The sequence below is a fragment of the Eschrichtius robustus genome, chromosome 3 (genome assembly GCF_028021215.1).
Source record: "Eschrichtius robustus isolate mEscRob2 chromosome 3, mEscRob2.pri, whole genome shotgun sequence".
NCBI lineage: Eukaryota > Metazoa > Chordata > Mammalia > Artiodactyla > Eschrichtiidae > Eschrichtius > Eschrichtius robustus.
Genome location: NC_090826.1, coordinates 81,490,617 through 81,510,152, shown reverse-complemented (window position 1 = coordinate 81,510,152; position 19,536 = coordinate 81,490,617). Strand labels below are relative to the sequence as shown.

At 38.6% G+C, this 19,536-nt stretch overlaps 1 protein-coding gene across 6 annotated transcripts in view; it reads left to right on the top strand.

Annotated features, from left to right (window-relative positions):
* The window catches only part of GLMN (glomulin, FKBP associated protein), a 46,634-nt gene that overhangs the window by 2,086 nt on the left and 25,012 nt on the right, over positions 1 to 19,536 (top strand). For all 6 annotated transcript variants that reach the window (XM_068540307.1, XM_068540304.1, XM_068540305.1 and 3 more), the window contains exons 4-8: positions 5,426 to 5,545; positions 6,817 to 6,925; positions 8,378 to 8,618; positions 10,091 to 10,193; positions 17,397 to 17,584. In XM_068540307.1, the coding sequence (XP_068396408.1) occupies positions 5,426 to 5,545; positions 6,817 to 6,925; positions 8,378 to 8,618; positions 10,091 to 10,193; positions 17,397 to 17,584 (761 nt within the window). The remainder of the gene's footprint in view (positions 1 to 5,425; positions 5,546 to 6,816; positions 6,926 to 8,377; positions 8,619 to 10,090; positions 10,194 to 17,396; positions 17,585 to 19,536) is intronic.

Sequence of the window (19,536 nt, the reverse complement as noted above, 5' to 3'; positions counted from 1 at the left end):
TCATTCTGCACAATGAGAAAGGATGTTTTCGGGATCAGGAACAGCTGGGACACAGTGTTGACAACACTGCCTAATTTTGTGTCTTTGAACCCCTCCCCCATCCCCACCCCTCTTCTTATATAAGGGAAGATCATCTTCTTTCCAGGAACATAATCGGTCTTCATTTATAGTCCTGTTTATTTATACAGAAGTTTTCTTTGTAGGGACTTCCCTGGCGGTCCAGTGGTTAAGACTCTGTGCTTCCACTGCAGGGGGCGCAGGTTTGATCCCTGCTCAGGGAACTCAGATCCCGCATGGTATGCGGCATGGCCAAAAAAAAAAAAAAATTTTCTTTCTTTGTTGATATCACAATCTAGTCATGCTGGCCTAGGATTATATCCAGGGCACCTGGATTGTATTTAGGAGATTGCTAAAACTTTTTAATCATACATTGTTATAGAATCTCTTACTAGTTCAAAGGTCTTATCCCTTTTTATTTATAATTTTTTAAAATAAAAATTAGCACATTTTATTTAGTACATTTGTTTTTGATATGTGTTTATAATACCTTTGTAGCCCCAAATAAAATAAATTTAATGCTTTCTTTAACTCCTTGATTTTTCCCAATTGCATTCTCAAAGGATTATCTTTGAGAGTACCTTACTTTTAGCTAATAATAAAATTAATAAAAGCTAATAATATTTATTGAGATCTACTATGTGCCAGGTGCTGTCTTAGGTGCTTTACATCTTTTAACTCACTTAGTCTCTCCTGAATCCCGTGAGATAGGATTTTCTAGATAAGGAAGAGTCACTGAATGATAAGTGATTTGCACAAAAGTATCAGCTTTTATGTGGCATCGGGCATTCAGACCTGTGCAGCCTGTTTCCAGAGCTCTTAACGATTCTGCTCTGCCCCTGGTTAGCACAGCGTAGCACTTGCAAGGAAGTTTTAGAGTAGAAGAGAGAGGACTGACTGTGAGGGTGAGAGAGAGTGAGGTGACAAAGATGATGGGGTTTCTAGCCTCTGAGAAGACAATACATCCTGAACAGAAACAGGCAACTTAAGGAGGAGAGAAAGTTCCCTGGCAGAGGACAAATAAGTTGGCATTGTTTGGCAACGTTGAGTTTAAGATGCAGCAGGCAATCGAAAAGTAATATTTAGAGCTCAGTAGAGAAATACAAGATTAAGATGTAGATTTGTGTGTCACTCTTAGAGATTAGGTGATTGTGATAGACTTAAGCATAGTGAGGCTTAGCCTTGATAGCTTGAGGATCACCTTTGTAATGTGGTCTTCTAAATTCAAAGGTTCAGATATTGATAAGACAGAGTTTAAAACTGCACCTTAGTTTACTTGCAGGTGACACAATCAAGATTGATCAAGATTTGCTATTAATCTGCTTTGTGTAAAAAAATTTTTTTTAAAGTCACAGGAATGGTAGTTTGTCCTAAGACACTACAGTGCAGGGGTTTTCAACATCAGCACTGTTGATATTTAGTAATTTGGAAAAATTATATGTGTTATAATAACATATAACATAAATTCCCGATTAGTGAAGACCTAAATATTAAAAGTCAGGCCACACAAAAGATAGAAGAAAACAAGACATAATATCAAATGTTTGGAGAGAGGATAATTTGTCATGCTTAGAAGTAATAGACATCATTCAACCTGTATTTGTGGAACATCTGTTTTGTAACAGGCCCTATTCTAGATGCTGGGAATAGATACAGTAATGAACAAAAATCAGTGCCCATATGGATCTTAAATTCTAGCAAAGACAGATAAATTATTTAGTAGGTTAGAAAGTGATAAATTCTATAGAGGATGATGCAGCATGGTTAGGGGGATGAGTTGTGTTGGGTGAAATTGCACAGAAATTTGAAGGAAGCAGAGACAGTCCCACAGTAAACTATGAGACTCTTTGGGTAAGAGTGTGCCAGGCAGAATTAAAAACTAGTGCAAAAAGAATATTCAGAGAGATCAACGGAACTGTCTGTCCCATTAAATAAAAAACATGATTGTTTTGCTATTTGTTTAAAAAAAATCAATTTAAGGCTTCATTTTATGCCATGTTTCCAATGTAAATCTTAATAAAAAGAAAGGCGATATATATGTGTGTGTGTGTGTGTATAAGTATATATATGTATATATATATATGTGTATATATATATATTTTTTCTAATTTAAATGAGTGTTTATATCTCTCAAAGGGAAAACCGTTTTAGACCTAAAAGCACTAGAAAAGGGACCAAAGAAAAAAAATCACTGTATTTTGCTGTATAAAAAATTAGGACAACCAAAAAACCAAATGACAATTTGTCGTAAATACAGTGACGTGAATATTAACATATAGGGACCTCATGCAGGTTGATAAGACAAACACTAAAACTTCCAGTTGATAAATAAAGATGTAAACAGATAGCATCTCCTCTTTTCCGAACTATGTATCCACATACCCTGACATTTTTCTGTTGCTAGTTCTCTAGGACATGTTGAGTCCTAGCACAATGCTGTTTCAGAGCCTTGAATGTATTTCCCACCTATCTATGCCTGATAAACTTCTGTTTCTTTAACAAGCCTTAGCATAGCTATCACCTATTCTGGGAAGACTTTCTTGCCTTCCCCAGGTAGAAGTGACTATTCTCCTGCTATACTTTAGCATTTTTTAAAAAATTAATTAATTTATTTATTTTTGGCTGCGTTGGGTCTTCGTTGCTGCACGCAGGCTTTCTCTAGTTGCAGCAAGCAGGGACTCCTCTTCATTGCAGTGCGCGGGCTTCTGTTGATGCAGAGCACGGGCACTAGGCGCGCGGGCTTCAGTAGTTGTGGCATGCAGCCTCAGTACGTGTGGCTCACGGGCTCTAGAGTGCAGGTTCAGTAGTTGTGGCGCACGGGCTTAGTTATTCCTTGGCATGTGGGATCTTCCCGGACCAGGGCTCGAACCTCTGTCCCCTCCATTGGCAGGCGGATTCTTAACCACTGCGCCACCAGGGAAGTCCCTCCTGCTATACTTTATACTCTACCTTTATTACCTTATAAGACTGGGGTCATAGAGGGGGTATTGTACCTATTTGTCTTCTTCCTAGATGTATTTTCTTTCAAATGAACCTAGAATGTGAACTCTATGAGGATCGATTTTTTTTTTTTTAAAGCAGCACTTCTTTTTTAAATTTTTTTCTTTTTATAACTTATTTATTTTTTTTATTTGGTTGCCCTGGGTCTTAGTTGCGGCCGGCATACTCCTTAGTTTGCGGCATGCTGGCTCCTTAGTTGTGGCATGCAAACTCTATTAGTTGTGGCATGCATGTGGGATCTAGTTCCCTGACCATGGATCAAACACAGACCCCCTGCATTGGGAGTGTGGAGTCTTAACCACTGCGCCACCAGGGAAGTCCTGAGGATAGACTTCTTATCTGATGTGTTTCTTGCTTTATTTCCTGCATCTAGAATAGTCTAGGGACCTGACATATATGCTTGATAAATACTAATGAGTTGAAGTAGAATGCAGGCCAGAGAAATCGAGTATATTGTTATGGTTTTGAAAATCAGTGGTTTTGCTCTGGAGTGGCTTGTATTTTTTCCTTTGAAAAGTTCTTTATGAACTATAACTTAGATTTCTCAGTTTAGAATGGGTAGTAGGGAATTTCTGTTTATTAAAGTTGATTTTGAAAAAGCCTAAATTAAGAAAGAAAACTTTAAAAAATAGGCCGGGGAAAGTGGAAAACGAATACACTTGAAGGGAAGATAGGGTTTGGCTAGAAAACTGACTTTCCTGCCTTAAAAAGAGAATGACACCGACATTTCATTTTGCATTGCAACGTTTTCTATTTTGCATTGGATTTCAATAAGCTGAACACTTACAGTAAAACATGTCACCAAGTTCTAATCACGAGAAGCAAATGACTGAAAAATGGAAAATTTCATTTTTATGGAAAATTAATTAATGGAAAATTTCTAGAAATTGTTACTCAGTCATAAAAATGTTCTGGTATCTCCTTTTATCTTTTAAGTCATCCAAAGGCCAGATGTTGAGAAATTGGGGTGAAGCCTTTCCCTTTGCTGCAAACAATTGGCAGCCTATAATACATCTTTTTTTTTTTTAATTTATTTTTCACTGCATTGGGTCTTCATTGCTGCGTGCGGGCTTTCTCTAGTTGCGGCTAGTGGGGGCTACTCTTCGTTGTGGTGCGCAGGCTTCTCATTGTGGTGGCATCCCTTGTTGGGGAGCATGGGCTCTAGGCGCGTGGGTTTCAATATTTGTGGCATGTGGGCTCAGTAGTTGTGGCTCGTGGGCGCTAAAGTGCAGGCTCAGTAGTTGTGGCGCATGGGTTTAGTTGCTCTGCGGCATGTGGGATCTTCCCAGACCAGGGCTTGAACCCGTGTCCCCTGCATTGGCAGGCAGATTCTTAACCACTGTGCTACCAGGGAAATCCCTATAATGCATCTTATTAAATAATTGCTTTGGAAAAAAAAGAAAAACAAAATCAGTGGCTTTGATAATGAATGTGAATCACTAATTATAAAGATAGACTTTTACTTGTGTAAGCATTCTGAAATATCTTTGAAAATAGAAGCTGCTTGTTTGTAGAATAGAAAATTAATGAAGTGGTATCCCCTCCTTTTACATAAGTTACATGATTATACTGTATTTAGAGATTCTCCAGTGAACTTTAAAAGGTTCGTGATTGTTGGCTGGATTTCTTTATGAATTGGGAGCAAAATTCTCCATGAAAATTAAGTATTGCTCATATTAAGCAAATTATCTCCCTTGTTGGAAATAGAGGAACTATTTATTTATTCATTTATTTATTTTTAAAATTTATTTTATTTTATTTATTTTTTGGCTGTGTTGGGTCTCCGTTGCTGCGCATGGGCTTCCTCTAGTTGTGGCGAGTGGGGGCTACTCTTCGTTGCGGTGCTCGGGCTTCTCATTGTGGTGGCTTCTCTTGTTGTGGAGCACGGGCTCTAGGTGCGCGGGCTTCAGTAGTTGTAGCACTCGGGCTCAGTAGCTATGGCTCACGGGCTCTAGAGCGCAGGCTCAGTAGTTGTGGCGCATGGGCTTAGTTGCTCCGCAGCATGTGGGATCTTCCCGGACCAGGGCATGAACCCGTGTCCCCTGCATTGGCAGGCGGATTCTCAACCACTGCGCCACCAGGGAAGCCCTAGAGGAGCTATTTAAATCCTGGGGAAGACCAAATTACCTGGTTAAAAGTAAAGACCCATTTGCCTTTCCTCAGTGAAAGTATTAAAAACTATTTTAGAATGCTGTTATCTGTTAACAGCCAACCCTAGGAAGTCAATGGTGAGATGTCCATGGATTCACTTGCCTCATCTTTCCTGTTTTAGAGGAAATTGTCAGCTCCTCCAGGTTAAGAAAGCTCACTGTGAGAGTCCTGTAGATGGCAGTATTTGCTTTATTGTACTCTGAAAATGTTTTTACAGGTCATCATTAAGAATATGGGCTGGAATCTTGTTGGTCCTGTTGTTCGATGCCTTTTATGGAATGATAAGGAACATGATAAAAGAAAGTATTATTTTCTGATGCTTGATTTATTGGTAAAGGTAAGTTAACACAACTAGATTCTCTTTATCACAATACACAGCAGTATTTTATAACTCCCTTTAATGTTTTTGGTGAGAAAGCTTTTAGTTCATGAAAGTATAGGCGGGAACTCTTTGGATAAAAGGCCCATCCTTATTTATTGGATGGGCCAGTCTATTTCATTTTTCCCAAATTTTCTGGATATAAGAATTATCTGACCTCATCTTAGACCCACTGATTCAGAATCTTCAGAGAGAGACCTAAAAAGCTCTATTTTTTAAAAAGTAGCTTATTGTTCAGATGTGAAATTCATGCTTTAAAAAGGTAGTTTCAGGCCACACTGATGTTTTGGCAACGCTGGGAGTAAAATCAAATCTGAGTGTTCTTTCTTCTATGGTATGTTCCCTAAAAGAATATGAAAAACCTAGAATGGCAGTGATAACAGAGGAAATAAGAGTAGGAAATAGATTAGTTGTGACTGACAGCCTTAGATAGAGACTCTGAGTAAAAGGTTAATAGAGTTATAAGCCAAAAATGATGGTTACAAGAGAGAAAGTCTAAGAAAAAGGAAATTATAAGAAGCCACTTAGAGATCACTGTAAATAGACACAAATATGTACTTGAAAAGAGGGAACTCCCTAGATATTAGTTATTAACTATGAGAGCTTTTAGAGAAACAAGGCAAGTGAGGCGATAAGATATGACCAGTCAGAAAGCAACGCAAAGTTTTGTCTGTTCAGGAAAAACAGGAGAGACTCTGCACTCATCTAACTACCCTGGTGGTATGAGACAGAAAGATTCCACCTGCTGGAAGCCCTGGGAGACAAAGGCAACCTTCAGAGTAGACAGGCAAAGCTCAAAGGAAACCTCAGCTCTGGTGGTCAGGGTCTCCCTTCCCCTATTTCTCTAACTTTTCCATTAGTCAGGAATTTAAGTCTCTTAAATGTAGTTGTCCATTGGGAGACCCTTGACTTCTTGCTTTCACAGAATCTCAGACTCTGTGTTTTGCTAGTGTATTTTTTTTAATTTAATTTTTTAACTTTTTATTTTATATTGGAGTATAGCCGATTAACAATGTTGTGATAGTTTCGAGTGCACAGCAAAACTCAGCCATACATATACATGTATCCATTCTCCCTGCTAGTGTATTTTTTAAAAACATTTTTATGAGGTGTTTTACTGTTAAACAAAAATAATTATACTATCTCAGTATATGCCTTTTAAAAATAATAATCATGTGGCTTTAAATACAACTTGTATTAAACAGGTTCAATTGTGAATATTTTTATAGTTATGTAATCCAAAGGAATTATTGTTGGGTTTGCTTGAGCTGATTGAAGAGCCCTCTGGAAAACAGATATCCCAAATTATTCTTCTTTTACTTCGGCCATTACAAACAGGTAATGAGTATATTGACATCTAAGTGTTTCTTGTTTTATTTGTGTAAGTGCCTTGATATTACTCCAAGATGTCAACACTATAGCAAAGTTTGTGCCTAATTATTTTTTTTTTATATAAATTTATTTTTTTATTTTTGGCTGCGTTGGGTCTTCGTTGCTGTGCATGGGCTTTCTCTAGTTGCAGCGAGCGGGGACTACTCTTCGTTGCGGTGCACGGGCTTCTTATTGCAGTGGCTTCTCTTGTTGAGGAGCACGGGCTCTAGGTGCTCAGGCTTCTATAGTTGTGGCTCGCAGGCTCAGTAGTTGTGGCTCGTGGGTTCTAGAGTACAGGCTCAGTAGTTGTGGTGCACGGGCTTATTTCCTCCGCAGCATGTGGGATCTTCCTGGACCAGGGCTTGAATCTGTGTCCCCTGCATTGGCAGGTGGATTCTTAACCACTGTGCCACCAGGAAAGTCCCATAGTTTATGCCTAATTATTTAGTACTCTGCTTAAACTAGTAATAGCAATGCCAGTTTGAATCCTGCTGCTCACAGAAAGACGGCAATACCTGGCACAGAGATGGTACCCAGTAAATATTTTGTTGAATGTCATGCTCTTTTTCATGTGCTTTGTTGTGACCTGTAGCTTTTTGCTTAATCTTCCTATCTGCAACTTATATTTAGAATTTTTCCTGTAGGCATATTTAAAGGATTGCCTCTGCAGTGCTCAGTTTGATAGCATTGAGGTAGTCATGTATCTTAATTAAGAACAGTATTGGGCAGGGCATTGCTCAGCCTTTGCTTTAGGAGGTTGGGATTGGGAATAACAAAGGTACTACTGAACAATGAAACAAGTGTGGAAAGAAAAGTTTCCATAACTGAGTGCAAAAACAGTATTGGTAAGTAATGGACTTTGGCAACCAAGGCAGACAGTATTTATGCATGGGAAGAGACCACTTTTTCATTTTATAACGTACATATAACTCAGAGTCTGGTAGAAGGACCCAAAATCAGAAGCTAGAGTAAATTTATTTTAAATGTGAATGCCCAACAGCTTTGTATAACTTGAAATATTTAAAGTCTTCTAGAAAAAAAATCTAATACTACTACCTTTCATTTTTACAGTGCTTTGTAGTTTACAAGACACTTGTTCCTATTTTATACTTATAACAACCAAAAAATATGGAAAGAAGTGTTTCCGTTTTAAGTATGTAACCTGTGGTATAAACATACCTAAACAAAATTTCATGGCACCTGTTGTAAAGTGCCATGACTGTAAGATGCTCCATTATTTTATGAACCCCTAAGAAGGAAAAAAATACTGCCAGTTAAGCTATCATATGTCATCCTGATATCAGAGTTGTCAAAATATGGGGGGGAAATATGTGTTGTACTTCTACATTTATTGGACTTCTCCCATGTTTAGCATACTTGATGAGGCTGCCTCAAGTAACAGCTCGGTCTCTGTTTTAGTGATTCAGAAACTTCGTAACAACAAGGTATATTCAGTTGGATTAGCATTGTCTACGCTTTGGAGTCAGCTGTCTCTCCTTCCTGTTCCATACTCAAAAGAACAAATACGAGCAGATGACTATGGCCTTTGCCAGTGCTGCAAGGCCTTAATAGAGTTCACTAAGCCTTTTGTGGAAGATGTCATTGATAACAAGGAAAACTCAATGGAAAATGAAAAATTAAAGGATGAAATACTGAAATTGTAAGTATATTTTTAAGAATAATTCATAATGGACTTAAGTGATAGTTCAGTTATTTTATGTTTCTTTGTTTTATTTGTTTGCAATGGAAATTTAAATCTAGTTTCTAATTTTGAATTTTAGAAGAATATGGGGTTCAGTTGATACAACATGGGCATTTAATGAAGCATCGATATTTTTAAAAAAATGAAACCAAAATCCATTTGTTTAGTTTACTTATATTCTTCTATGGATTGCCTTTACTCATCATGGTAAGTGAATAATAGCAGTGAAGGAAATAGATAGGTGTAGCTCAAAGAATCTGGTTTTCTGCAGGGGAATTATGTTTTTACTCTCCCTTTGAAAGCAGCAGAAGATGCACCAGACAGTTGAACTTCCAATGTGACAACAAAAACAGTAGCAGAGAACCCAGTAGCATTCACTCCAGGGTTACTGTAGACCAGTTTCGTGGAAGACAATTTTTCCACAGATGGGGAGGGCCGGGGGAGGGGAGGATGGTTCAGGCGGCAATGCGAGTGATGGGGAGCAGCAGATGAAGCTTTGCTTGCTTGCCCGCTTGCCCGCCGCTCACCTCCTGCTGTGCGGCCCGGTTCCTAACAGGCCGAGGACCAGTACCGGTCCGTGGCCCAGGGGTTGGGGACCCCTGCTGTAGACTATGTATGCACTGTTCAGTATGGCTGTCAAGCACTTGACATATAGTTAGTCCAAATTTAGTGCTCTAAGTGTAAAATCCTCCCTGTATTTCGAAGACTTGTTATTAAAAGAAATACTAAAATACCTCAATAATTTTTATACTGGTAACATATTGAAATAATGTCTCTGATATATGGGTTGATAAGATAAATTATTTAAATTAATTTTTCTTGTCTCACTACTTTTTTAATGTGACTACTAAAAAATTTTAAATTATATATGGGGCTTTAATTATATATGGGACTCTTGGATAGTGCTGGACTGGATTATATTGAACAACATGGACCAGTAATTTTATTTTTAAAATTTTGAGACTAAAACCACTGTTAGCTTTCTATTTTGTCAGGTTAGGACATTAAAGCATTTATTACCATTTATAAAACCCATTATGTCATGAAAGAAAACATATTTTAACTAAAATAGGTAAGGCTTAATCACAGAATAAATTTGATTTTCTAAATAAAACAAATATAGCTTTATGAAAAAATTACTGCATTGTCCTGATTTTCCTTAAACTAATGAAAACTACATATACACTAGCATTGGTCCTAAGACAAATATTCAGTATTCACTGGTATAGTCCAGACATGGAAGTGACTCTCTCTACATTGAATCTAGCAAGGTAGTCTCATGCTCTCCCCATTACTAGTAAGAAGGATCTTATGTCACCAGTTTTATAGGCCATTGCGTTATTGGTGCTTATGTTATTTTTCATGTGAAAACTAGTTATTCTATACTTAGGAAGTGCTGTATTCATCGTTACCCATTTCTTAAATTTTAGTTGTTTCAGAAGCTTGAAATGCCCTTTGCTGACAGCACAATTTCTTGAGCAGTCTGATGACACTGGAGATGATCCTTTAAGGTGTTTTGCATCTGAAATAATAGTAAGTACAGCTAATTTAATGTTATAAAATCTGCTATAATCTAAAATATTACCTGCTGTATTCTCATATACTGCACATGGGCATGTAAATTGATACATTTATTAATAAAGCAATATGTATTTTTTATAGAATATAGATAAACAAAAAGATGAAAAACAAACAGCAATAATTTCAATAACTAGATATAAATAATATTAACACCTGTATTGGAAAAATCTACAGTTCTCCTTCTGTGTCTTTTTCCTTTACTTTCACTCAGAACACTTCACTTCTGACATTTCTGGTCACAAAATGTGTGGGGTTTTTATCTTTTCTTTCTTTTTTTAAAAATAAATTTATTTATTTATTTATTTTTGGCTGTGTTGGGCCTTCGTTGCTGCACATGGGCTTTCTCTAGTTGTGGCGAGCGGGGGCTACTCTTCATTGTGGTGCGTGTGCTACTCATTGCGGTGGCTTCTCTTGTTGCAGAGCACTGGCTCTAGGCACGCAGGCTTCAGTAGTTGTGGCTCATGGGCTCTAGAGCGCAGGCTCAGTAGTTGCGACGCACGGGCTTAGTTGCTCCGCCGTATGTGGGATCTTCCTGGACCAGGGCTCGAACCTGTGTCCCCTGCATTGGTAAGCAGATTCCTAACCGCTGAGGGAATCACCCTACCAATGCAGCCACCAGGGGAGTCCCATGGGGTTTCTTTCCCACACGAAACAATTCTGCAGCACCAGCTGGGTGTCCTACAGTTAAACTCAATTTTGACACTAACTACCTGGAGATAGTATCAGATTCAGCAGGTTAAGGGCTCAGTCCCATGAGACTGCTCCCTCTTTCAGATGCCAATTGCTCGTGTTAGGTCCCCAGGTTACCCACAACTTCTGTTTGACTTGGCTACAAATCAGAGTTTCCATGACCTCCTCCTCTTTGGGTTCGATTATTTGCTAGAATGGCTCACAGAATTAAAGGAAACCCTTACTTATGTTTATTAGTTTATTAAAGGATATGATAAAGGATGCAGATGAACAGCCAAATGAAGAGATAGAACAGCCAAATGGAGACATAATTATACATAGGTCAAGGTCTGGGAGGGTCCCAAGTGCATGAGCTTCTGTTCTCATGATGTTGGAGTGCGTCACGCTCCCAGTATGTGGATGTGTTTACTAACCTGGAAGCTCTCTGAAACCCATACTTTGGGGATTTTATGGAGGCTTCCTCATTTAGGCTTGATAAGATATTAACTCCATTTCCAGTCCCTCTCCCCTCTCTACAGAACTGGGGGATGGGGCTCAAAATTCCAAGCTTCTAATCATGGCTTGGTCTTTCTCATTACCACCCCCCATCCAGGAACCATCTTAGTGCCCACTCCGAGTCACTTTAATAGAACAAAAGATGCTCCTAGTGTCTTATCCCTTAAGAATTTACAGAGGTTTTAGAGCTCTTTGTCAGGGACAGGGTTAAAGACAAACATTAGAACAAGAGATGTTCCTTGTGCTGTTATCACTTAGGAAGTTATAAGGGTTTCAGGAAAAAAAAGAAAAAGGGTTTCAGGAGCCCCGTGCCAGCAACCAGTAGCAGAAACCAATATATATATTTTTTCTGTTATCTCACAGCACCTTCCAGACTTTTTTCTGCTCTAATACTTATAAATAAATAAATATATACATATATAATTTTTAAAAAGATCCTATCATATTATATAGTTGACCCTTGAACAACGCTCAGAGGGTAGGGGCACCACAACTCTGCTCAGTCAGAAATCTGTGTATAACTTACAGTCAGCCCTCTGTATCCTGAATTTGAAATTTGAGGAGGGATAGGAGGAGTTAGGAGAGGAGATGCCAGAACTTTAGGGGAAATAGCTTCTGAGGATGAGAGATGATTTGGTAACTGATATACACAGATACATAGTTTAATGGGGTTAATGCTGATGGTCAAGGTAGCAGTAAAGAGGTTATGAGTGATGAAGAGGGATGGGGGAAGGCATTTTCCCAGGAGCACATAAGAGCCTGGGGCCTCTTCATTGTTGCCAATGCTAGAGTACAGTGTAAACCTCTGGATCCAATACAAACAGCACCATATGTGATATATGTACCCCAAGATGTCTATGAAAGTTGGAAACTGTTAAGGATTTTAAGCCTGGGAGTGATGTAATCAAACTGTTTTGAGTTCATCACTTTATTGGAGGATGAACTTAACTAAGAGTAGAAGGGAGATGGGTTAGGTGTCTTTTGGGAGTTAAGTGATAATGATGAGAGCCTGAGTATGGAAGGAAGAGAAGGCAGATTTGAGAACTTTATCGGTAGATAAAATTAGCAAAGTTTGGTAATGGATTGGATTTAGAAGAATAGTAAAAAGGTTGAGTTATGGACAAGGTTTTTTGCTTAGTTAACAGGACAGGTGAAGTTGCCAATAATTAAGATAGAGAATACACAGCAAGCAGTAGGGGGTTTTGTACTTATTTTTTATTATGGAAATTTAAGACATTCATAAAAATAGAACAATATAACATAATCTCATGTATCTCCTGCTCCGCTTTAACAATTATCAACCTTTTTGCCAGTCTTGTTTTATCTAGCCTCCCTCTTTTTTTTTTTTTTTGAGTTGATAAGCAATGTAAAGTTAGGTTATTTTTTTTTTAATTTTTTAAAATTAATTTTTATTGGCATATAGTTGATACACAATGTTGTGTTAGTTTTAGGTGTACAGCAAAGTGATTCAGTTATACATATACATATATCCACTCTTATTCTTACTCTGTAATAGGGCATTACAGAGTACTGAGTAGAGTCCCTGTGCTATACAGTAGGTCCTTGTTAGTGATCTATTTTTTTTTTTTTTAAGGAGGGAAGGTAAGTAATTTTTTTAAAAAATTTATTTATTTATGACTGTGTTGGGTCTTCGTTTCTGTGCGAGGGCTTTCTCTAGTTGTGGCACACGGGGGCCACTCTTCATCGCGGTGCGTGGTCCTCTCACTATCGCAGCCTCTCTTGTTGCGGAGCACAGGCTCCAGACGCGCAGGCTCAGTAATTGTGGCTCACGGGCTTAGTTGCTCCGCGGCATGTGGGATCCTCCCAGACCAGGGCTTGAACCCGTGTCCCCTGCATCGGCAGGCAGACTCTTAACCACTGCGCCACCAGGGAAGCCCTATTTTATATATAGTAGTACGTGTATGTCAGTCCCAATCTCCCAGTTCATCCCTCCCCCCCACCCCCAGCCTCCCTCTTTTTTTGCTGTAGTATTTTATAGGAAGTCTACATATATCATTTCATCTGTGAGTCTTTATGTATGCTTCTCTAATTGGTAAAGACTTTTTAAAAAACATAACCACAATGCCATTATGACACCTAACAAGAGTAACAATAATTTCTAATATATGTATCTCTAATACCCAGAGAGAACAGGTTTTTAAGGAGCAAATTTTGGAAAAGAGTAGATGAGATTACCCAAAGCGGTAGATCAATGTGAGAAAAGAAGAGTGTTCAGGACTGAATCCTGTAGGGTACCAGCACTTAAGATGAGCCCACCAAAGAGACCAAGAAAGGAGAGTCAAAGAGGTGATGAAAATATCACAGAAACTGGGGTGGTAGAGCTCAGGAAGAAGGAAATGATTGCTACTGTTAAATGCAGGAAAGATAGTCTGTAGAGTAGGAGTTGAAAAGCATCCGTTGGATTTAGGAAGATGGCATTGATAATCTTAGCAAGAGCAGTTTGAGTGGAGTGTGGGAGACAAAAATCAGTGGACTAGATAAAGGAGTGCATGAAAAATGAGAAAAAGGAGATGACTAGTATAAGCTATTCTTTAAGAGTTTGGATGAATAAGGAAGAAGAGAGGCAACAGAGAAGACATGGCCTTAGATAGGAAGGTAATTGGGGGAGACCGGTGTGAGGTGTGAGCATGTTTATAGGCTGAAGGGGTGGGAACCATCACAGGGGAAAAGAGAAGTGTTATGGGATAACTGAAATAATGTGGCTCAAGGAGAGCAGACAGCTGGGCATAGGATTGAGGACACCTGGAGAGGAAGAGGCAAGAACTGGTATGCAGGTAGAAAAACTTGTAGCAGAAATGGAGTATTATAATTGAGGGAATTATGTTATTATTATAATATAATTATTAATGCTGTTATAATTGAGGGAATCAGACCCACTGTCCTCAGATTCCTTAAGAATGAGAGGTGGAAATGAGGATTGAACAAGGGGCTTCAGGCAACTGGTAAAGGTTTGGAATATTGAGTGGAGAGAAAAGAGAGGTAGAAGACGAAGAAAACATTAGTCAGTAGTGCTAAGCACTTGGCGACTGTGGTTGGAGACCACAACTATAGTGATAATACTATTTTTGTGTGATTTTTCTCGAGCAGTACTCAGCTACCTGGGTGTAGAAGTAGAGAAGGTGGTTTGTAGCTGTTTTTCCAAGGCTGGCATTTTGTTGGGTAGACGTAGCTAACAGAAATATAGGGTGCAGATAGTTCAAATAACTAATAGTGCATTGGTTGGTTAGGGAAAGAAGGGGATTAAGAGGGGACAGATGGGTAGGTTAAAATGAAGGCATAACAAGACTAGAGAAGTTAGAGGTAGATGAGTAGGTTGGCATGGGAGGTAAAATAAGAAATTGTGGTCAGAAAATGAGATGCTGGAGTTTAGGTATCTAATATGGAATAGCTCCAAATTTTGATAGAGATCCAGGATGGAATTAGATGCCAAAACGGATTAGAAATTAAGGTCATTAGAATTTAGTGGTCAGAAAAACCATGAGGCTGGCCTGTTACAGGAGTTATCTACATGAACATTCAATTTTTCTAGGATCATAGCAGGAGCTGGATAGAGAAAAAGGATGTGAGCAGGTACCAGTCTTCAGTGAACATGGGGAAATGACCAGGAAGTCAGCATATGACAGAGATGAGGACAGATAAAGGGCAGTATGGCACCTGCCTCAAAGGAAAATGTGCTTTTGCCTGAGAGTGCAGGAAGAACCAAGATAATACTAAGCCTCTACCCATACCACCCTTTCCTACTGCTGCCTTCCTGGCTGTGCAATGTAAGAGGTGTGAGAGTATGAGCAGCTCCCACCAGAAACCAGTCAGGTTTAATGAGAGCAGTGAGATAGAGTAAGCATCCTATGAAGAGGTTGAGGGTGTAGGGAAGAGGTTCTAAGGTCTCAGTCAGTGGAAGGCCCATTACAAGTAAAGCCAGCAGTGAGGAAGCACAAAGCAGTTAAGAAATAGAAGTGAAATCAGTGTAGGAAGTGAAGTGAGGAGGTGCCTTCTTTTCTATGCTGAAGAAGTATAGGTAAATGTGGCATGCCTCAGCCATCCTTCTGGCACAAGTTGTTTTGGTATAGAACTGCTTGAATGTCCCAGGGGCTGCAGCGTAGGAACATTTCATGAAAGGACAAAGACTGCCATGAGAAATTGTAGAGGGGCAGGTATGTTGGGTCTGAGCAAGGCTGCTGGATGGTGTGTGGATGGATAGTGAAGACCCTAATTGGACACAGGTGGACCCCAAATATCTACAGCAGCACTGTAGGATCTGGTTACATATAATGATTTTTTAAAAGGCTAATAACCTTACTCTGGAAAAAAAACCCAACACACATCTAGCATTGGCTGAATTAAGAAATGGAGCTTCATGATTAAGAGGACATTTGGAATCTGAATACAGTAAATTTTTGTTTTATGGATATAACAAGAATACAAGGCTTCGAAAATCAGTACAGCAGTATGTATTTAGTATCTGGTGGCTGAATAGCAGTCTCTTGTGACTGAGGATTATTTTCCATGGTTCTTTTTTGTGTTCTGAAATGACTAATGGAGCCATCTGGAGTAGGCAGGTTTTAACTCCCTGAAGGCCAGAAAAGTGTTATTTGGCTTTCTAATTCTCCACAATGGCAGGCCCAGTGCCTGGCACTCAAGTATTTACTGAATAAATGAGTGAATATGTGGAAGGTCAGCTTTAGCTCAGTTGTTTCTGTCATTCCGTTGACTTCTATATAGTAGTTTGTTGTGACCTTAACTTTCTCAAACTTTTTTTGTGGGGCTTCTCAATAAATATTGACATACGTATTATGTCATCTTCTAGATAAGGAAACTGAGGCTTTAAAGAGGTTAGGTAACTAACCCAGTATCTAACAGCTAATAGGTGGTAGAGCCAAAACTCAGATTAATTTCATTGGATACTGAAGGTCAGGTGCTTTCCAGCACACTAGAATTGGAAATGGTATAAGAGGTGTAAGAGTGACCTTGTATTTCTTAAGTCTCTCTTTTTCTCTTTCCTTCCCCCCTTAAAACAAATGATCAAACATAAAACTGTAGTCAGTTAACTCAGGCAAGGATGCGTCTCTTTCTCTTATAACACAAGAGCCCATATGACCTGAGGTATCAGTACTGTTTCCTTGTCTGGTCAGCCACTGGCCAGTGTTCCTCCTGCCCACTCCATATCCAGGCAGACAGTGGTCAGTAGAGCATTGTTCCTAGAGTATTCTTCATTTGAGTAGTTTACTATCATTTCATGATACTTGTACGTCTCACATTTTTAGATTGTTCTCAAATATCTCTGAAGCATTTTTTAAACTGTGATGAAATATATGTAACATTTACCATTTTAACCATTAACTGTATAGTTCAGTGGCATTAAGTACATTCACATTGTTGTGTAACGATCACCACCATCCATCTCCAGAACTGTTTCATCTTCCCACCCACTTAGTTCCTTCAGGTTGTTGGCAAAAACTTATCTTCTTGAAGCTGTAGGATTGAGGTCCCCATTTTCTTGCTGGCCAGGGACCACTTTCAGTTTCTAGAAGCTGCCTGTGGTTCCTTGACAGACAGCCCTCTTCATAGGCCCCCTCACAACTTGGCAGCTTAGTTCTTTAAAGCCAGCAGGGGTGAGTTTCTGACTCTTAAGGAGGGTCTGGATCCTGTTTAAAAACGTTCTTCCTGTTAAGTCGGGTCCATGGAGGATAGTGTCTCTTCTCAACTCAAATCAGCTGACTTGGGACTTTAATTACATCTGCAAAAATCCCTTCATTTTTGTCATATAACATAATCTAATCATAGGGGTGGCATCTTGCCATATTCTGTTGGTTACAAGCAAGTCTCACAGGTCCCATCCACACTCAAGAGGAGGGGATTTTATAGGATGGGGATTTTATAGGATGTGAATATGGGGTGGGAGAGGGCACAGTAGAGTGTCTGCTGTAGCTTCCTTTTTTATCCGTTTCATAGGGATTTTTATCAGCAATTGGACACCCTTTCCTCAAAATGATTTTTAATCATGGAAGGAAAAAGAAGACTTGGGATTATCTTGAATTTGAGGAAGAAGAAGACAAACAGTTATCAGACTCTATGGCTTCTCTGGCATATCTAGTATTTGTACAGGGCATCAGTATTGATCAGCTTCCAATGGTCTTAAGGTAGGAGTTATTGTTTATTTATGTATTCTGAAAGGAATAGCATCAAACTCATTTATCTAATGTCCAATATGTGTTTATTAATGTACTAGTACATTTTCAGTGAAGTATAAACAAAACCTATTTTTATGCTAAATATTACTGCGTATAATCCGTTAAAGCCAGTAGTCATCAAGTAGTGAAAGTGGTTGGGTGGGTGGGTGTTGAAATAGACATAAGGAATGATTGGGACAAGAGTCACAAAGTGTTAAACTGAGCTTGGTTTTGAAGCTATTGGGCCAGTTACCAATAGGGTGGTCTAAATTGCCATCATCTTTTCACTGGATTATTAATGTAATCCTGAGTGGATATTTATATATCTACTCTCAATCCCTTTTAATCCAATTTATTCTCAACACATAGGAAGTGAAGCTTTTAAGAGTCATTCCTTAATGAAAACCCTTCAGTGGCTTCCTAAATGGCTCTAAGAATAAAGTCTTAAATGCCTTCCCATGAGACAAGCTTATGCATGATCTGGTCCTTGCTTTATTGTCCTGATTCATCTCCTACCACCTTTCCTCTTGTTTACTGTGCTCCAGTAACACAGATCTTCTTTTGGTATCTTGTTCACATGTGTCATGAACCTTCCTGCTATAGGACCTTTGTACATGCTTAGAACCATCTTTATCCTTAAATATAGCTTTCTGAGGAAAGCCTTCTTTACCACCCAGTTTAGGTTGAATCTTCCTGTTATAATGACCTTGACCTTGTGTTTCATTTCCCATAAAGTTTTTAAACTAAATTTTTAATCAAAACTTTAAAAAATAAATACATATTTCTTTTTTTTTTTTCTGAGGATAGCATTATTTATTAATACAATTAAATTGAATAAATAATTATGTTTTTACACCCTCCTCTCCTGAAAGGCAACATCCTGACAAATCAAGTCTGGAATAACCTTTAATTTCATAACTGGGGACACGTGAATTCAATTTTTTTTTTTTTTCCACACACACACACACACACACTGTATTTTATTTTTACAAGAGATAAATAGACTGACACCAAGCATTGTAAATGGATGACCACAACAAAAGCAACAATGATTGCAATTACCAAACACGAAACACACTCATGCTATGTCATAATATTGACATTCAGTCCAGTAATCCTCCACTGTAACAGCTCCTTTACTTTGCAGTGAAAATTGATTTGTATATTCTTTGCCTCTGAGTCCTTGTGGGATTTTTTTTTTTCAATTCAAACAGAAAGTCACAAAAACTATAATCAGTCCTCATCAGTTCACTCAGTCCCATGCAATTAATTCTTTTTTCATCTTGATCCTTTGTTAGCACCCCTACAAGTTCATCAGTTTTCCTCCAGAGCTCCGAAAATGCTCATTCATTCAGTCCAGCAGTACAGTCAGCCACCAGAAACCTGCACCTGTCAGAATCCTCTCCACGAATTCGTTGAAGATGAAACCCCCCCATAGGAACATATTTGCAAAAGCATCACAGTACACCCAGAACTGTCCGCAAATGACAAAAGACCTAAAAATGACCATGGTTAAAGATTTGATGAAAGTTCATAATAATGCAATTGACAAGGAAATTTAGTTATTTCTGAGATATACATTTTAAAGTAATAACTAGAATTATGACTTATAACATTATACCAGAACATATAAGATTTTTAGAAATTTCATGTAATGTCTGAAACATTTATATTAACATATTTCCATACAAATAACCCAATGAAAGTTTAGTATTAGTTTTGTTTGTTTGTTTGTTTTATACTGCAGGTTCTTATTAGTCATCAGTTTTATACACATCAGTGTATACATGTCAATCTCAATCGCCCAATTCAGCACACCACCATCCCCACCCCACCGCAGTTTTCCCCCGTTGGTGTGCATATGTCTGTTCTCTACATCTGTGTCTCAACTTCTGCCCTGCAAACCGGCTCATCTGTACCAT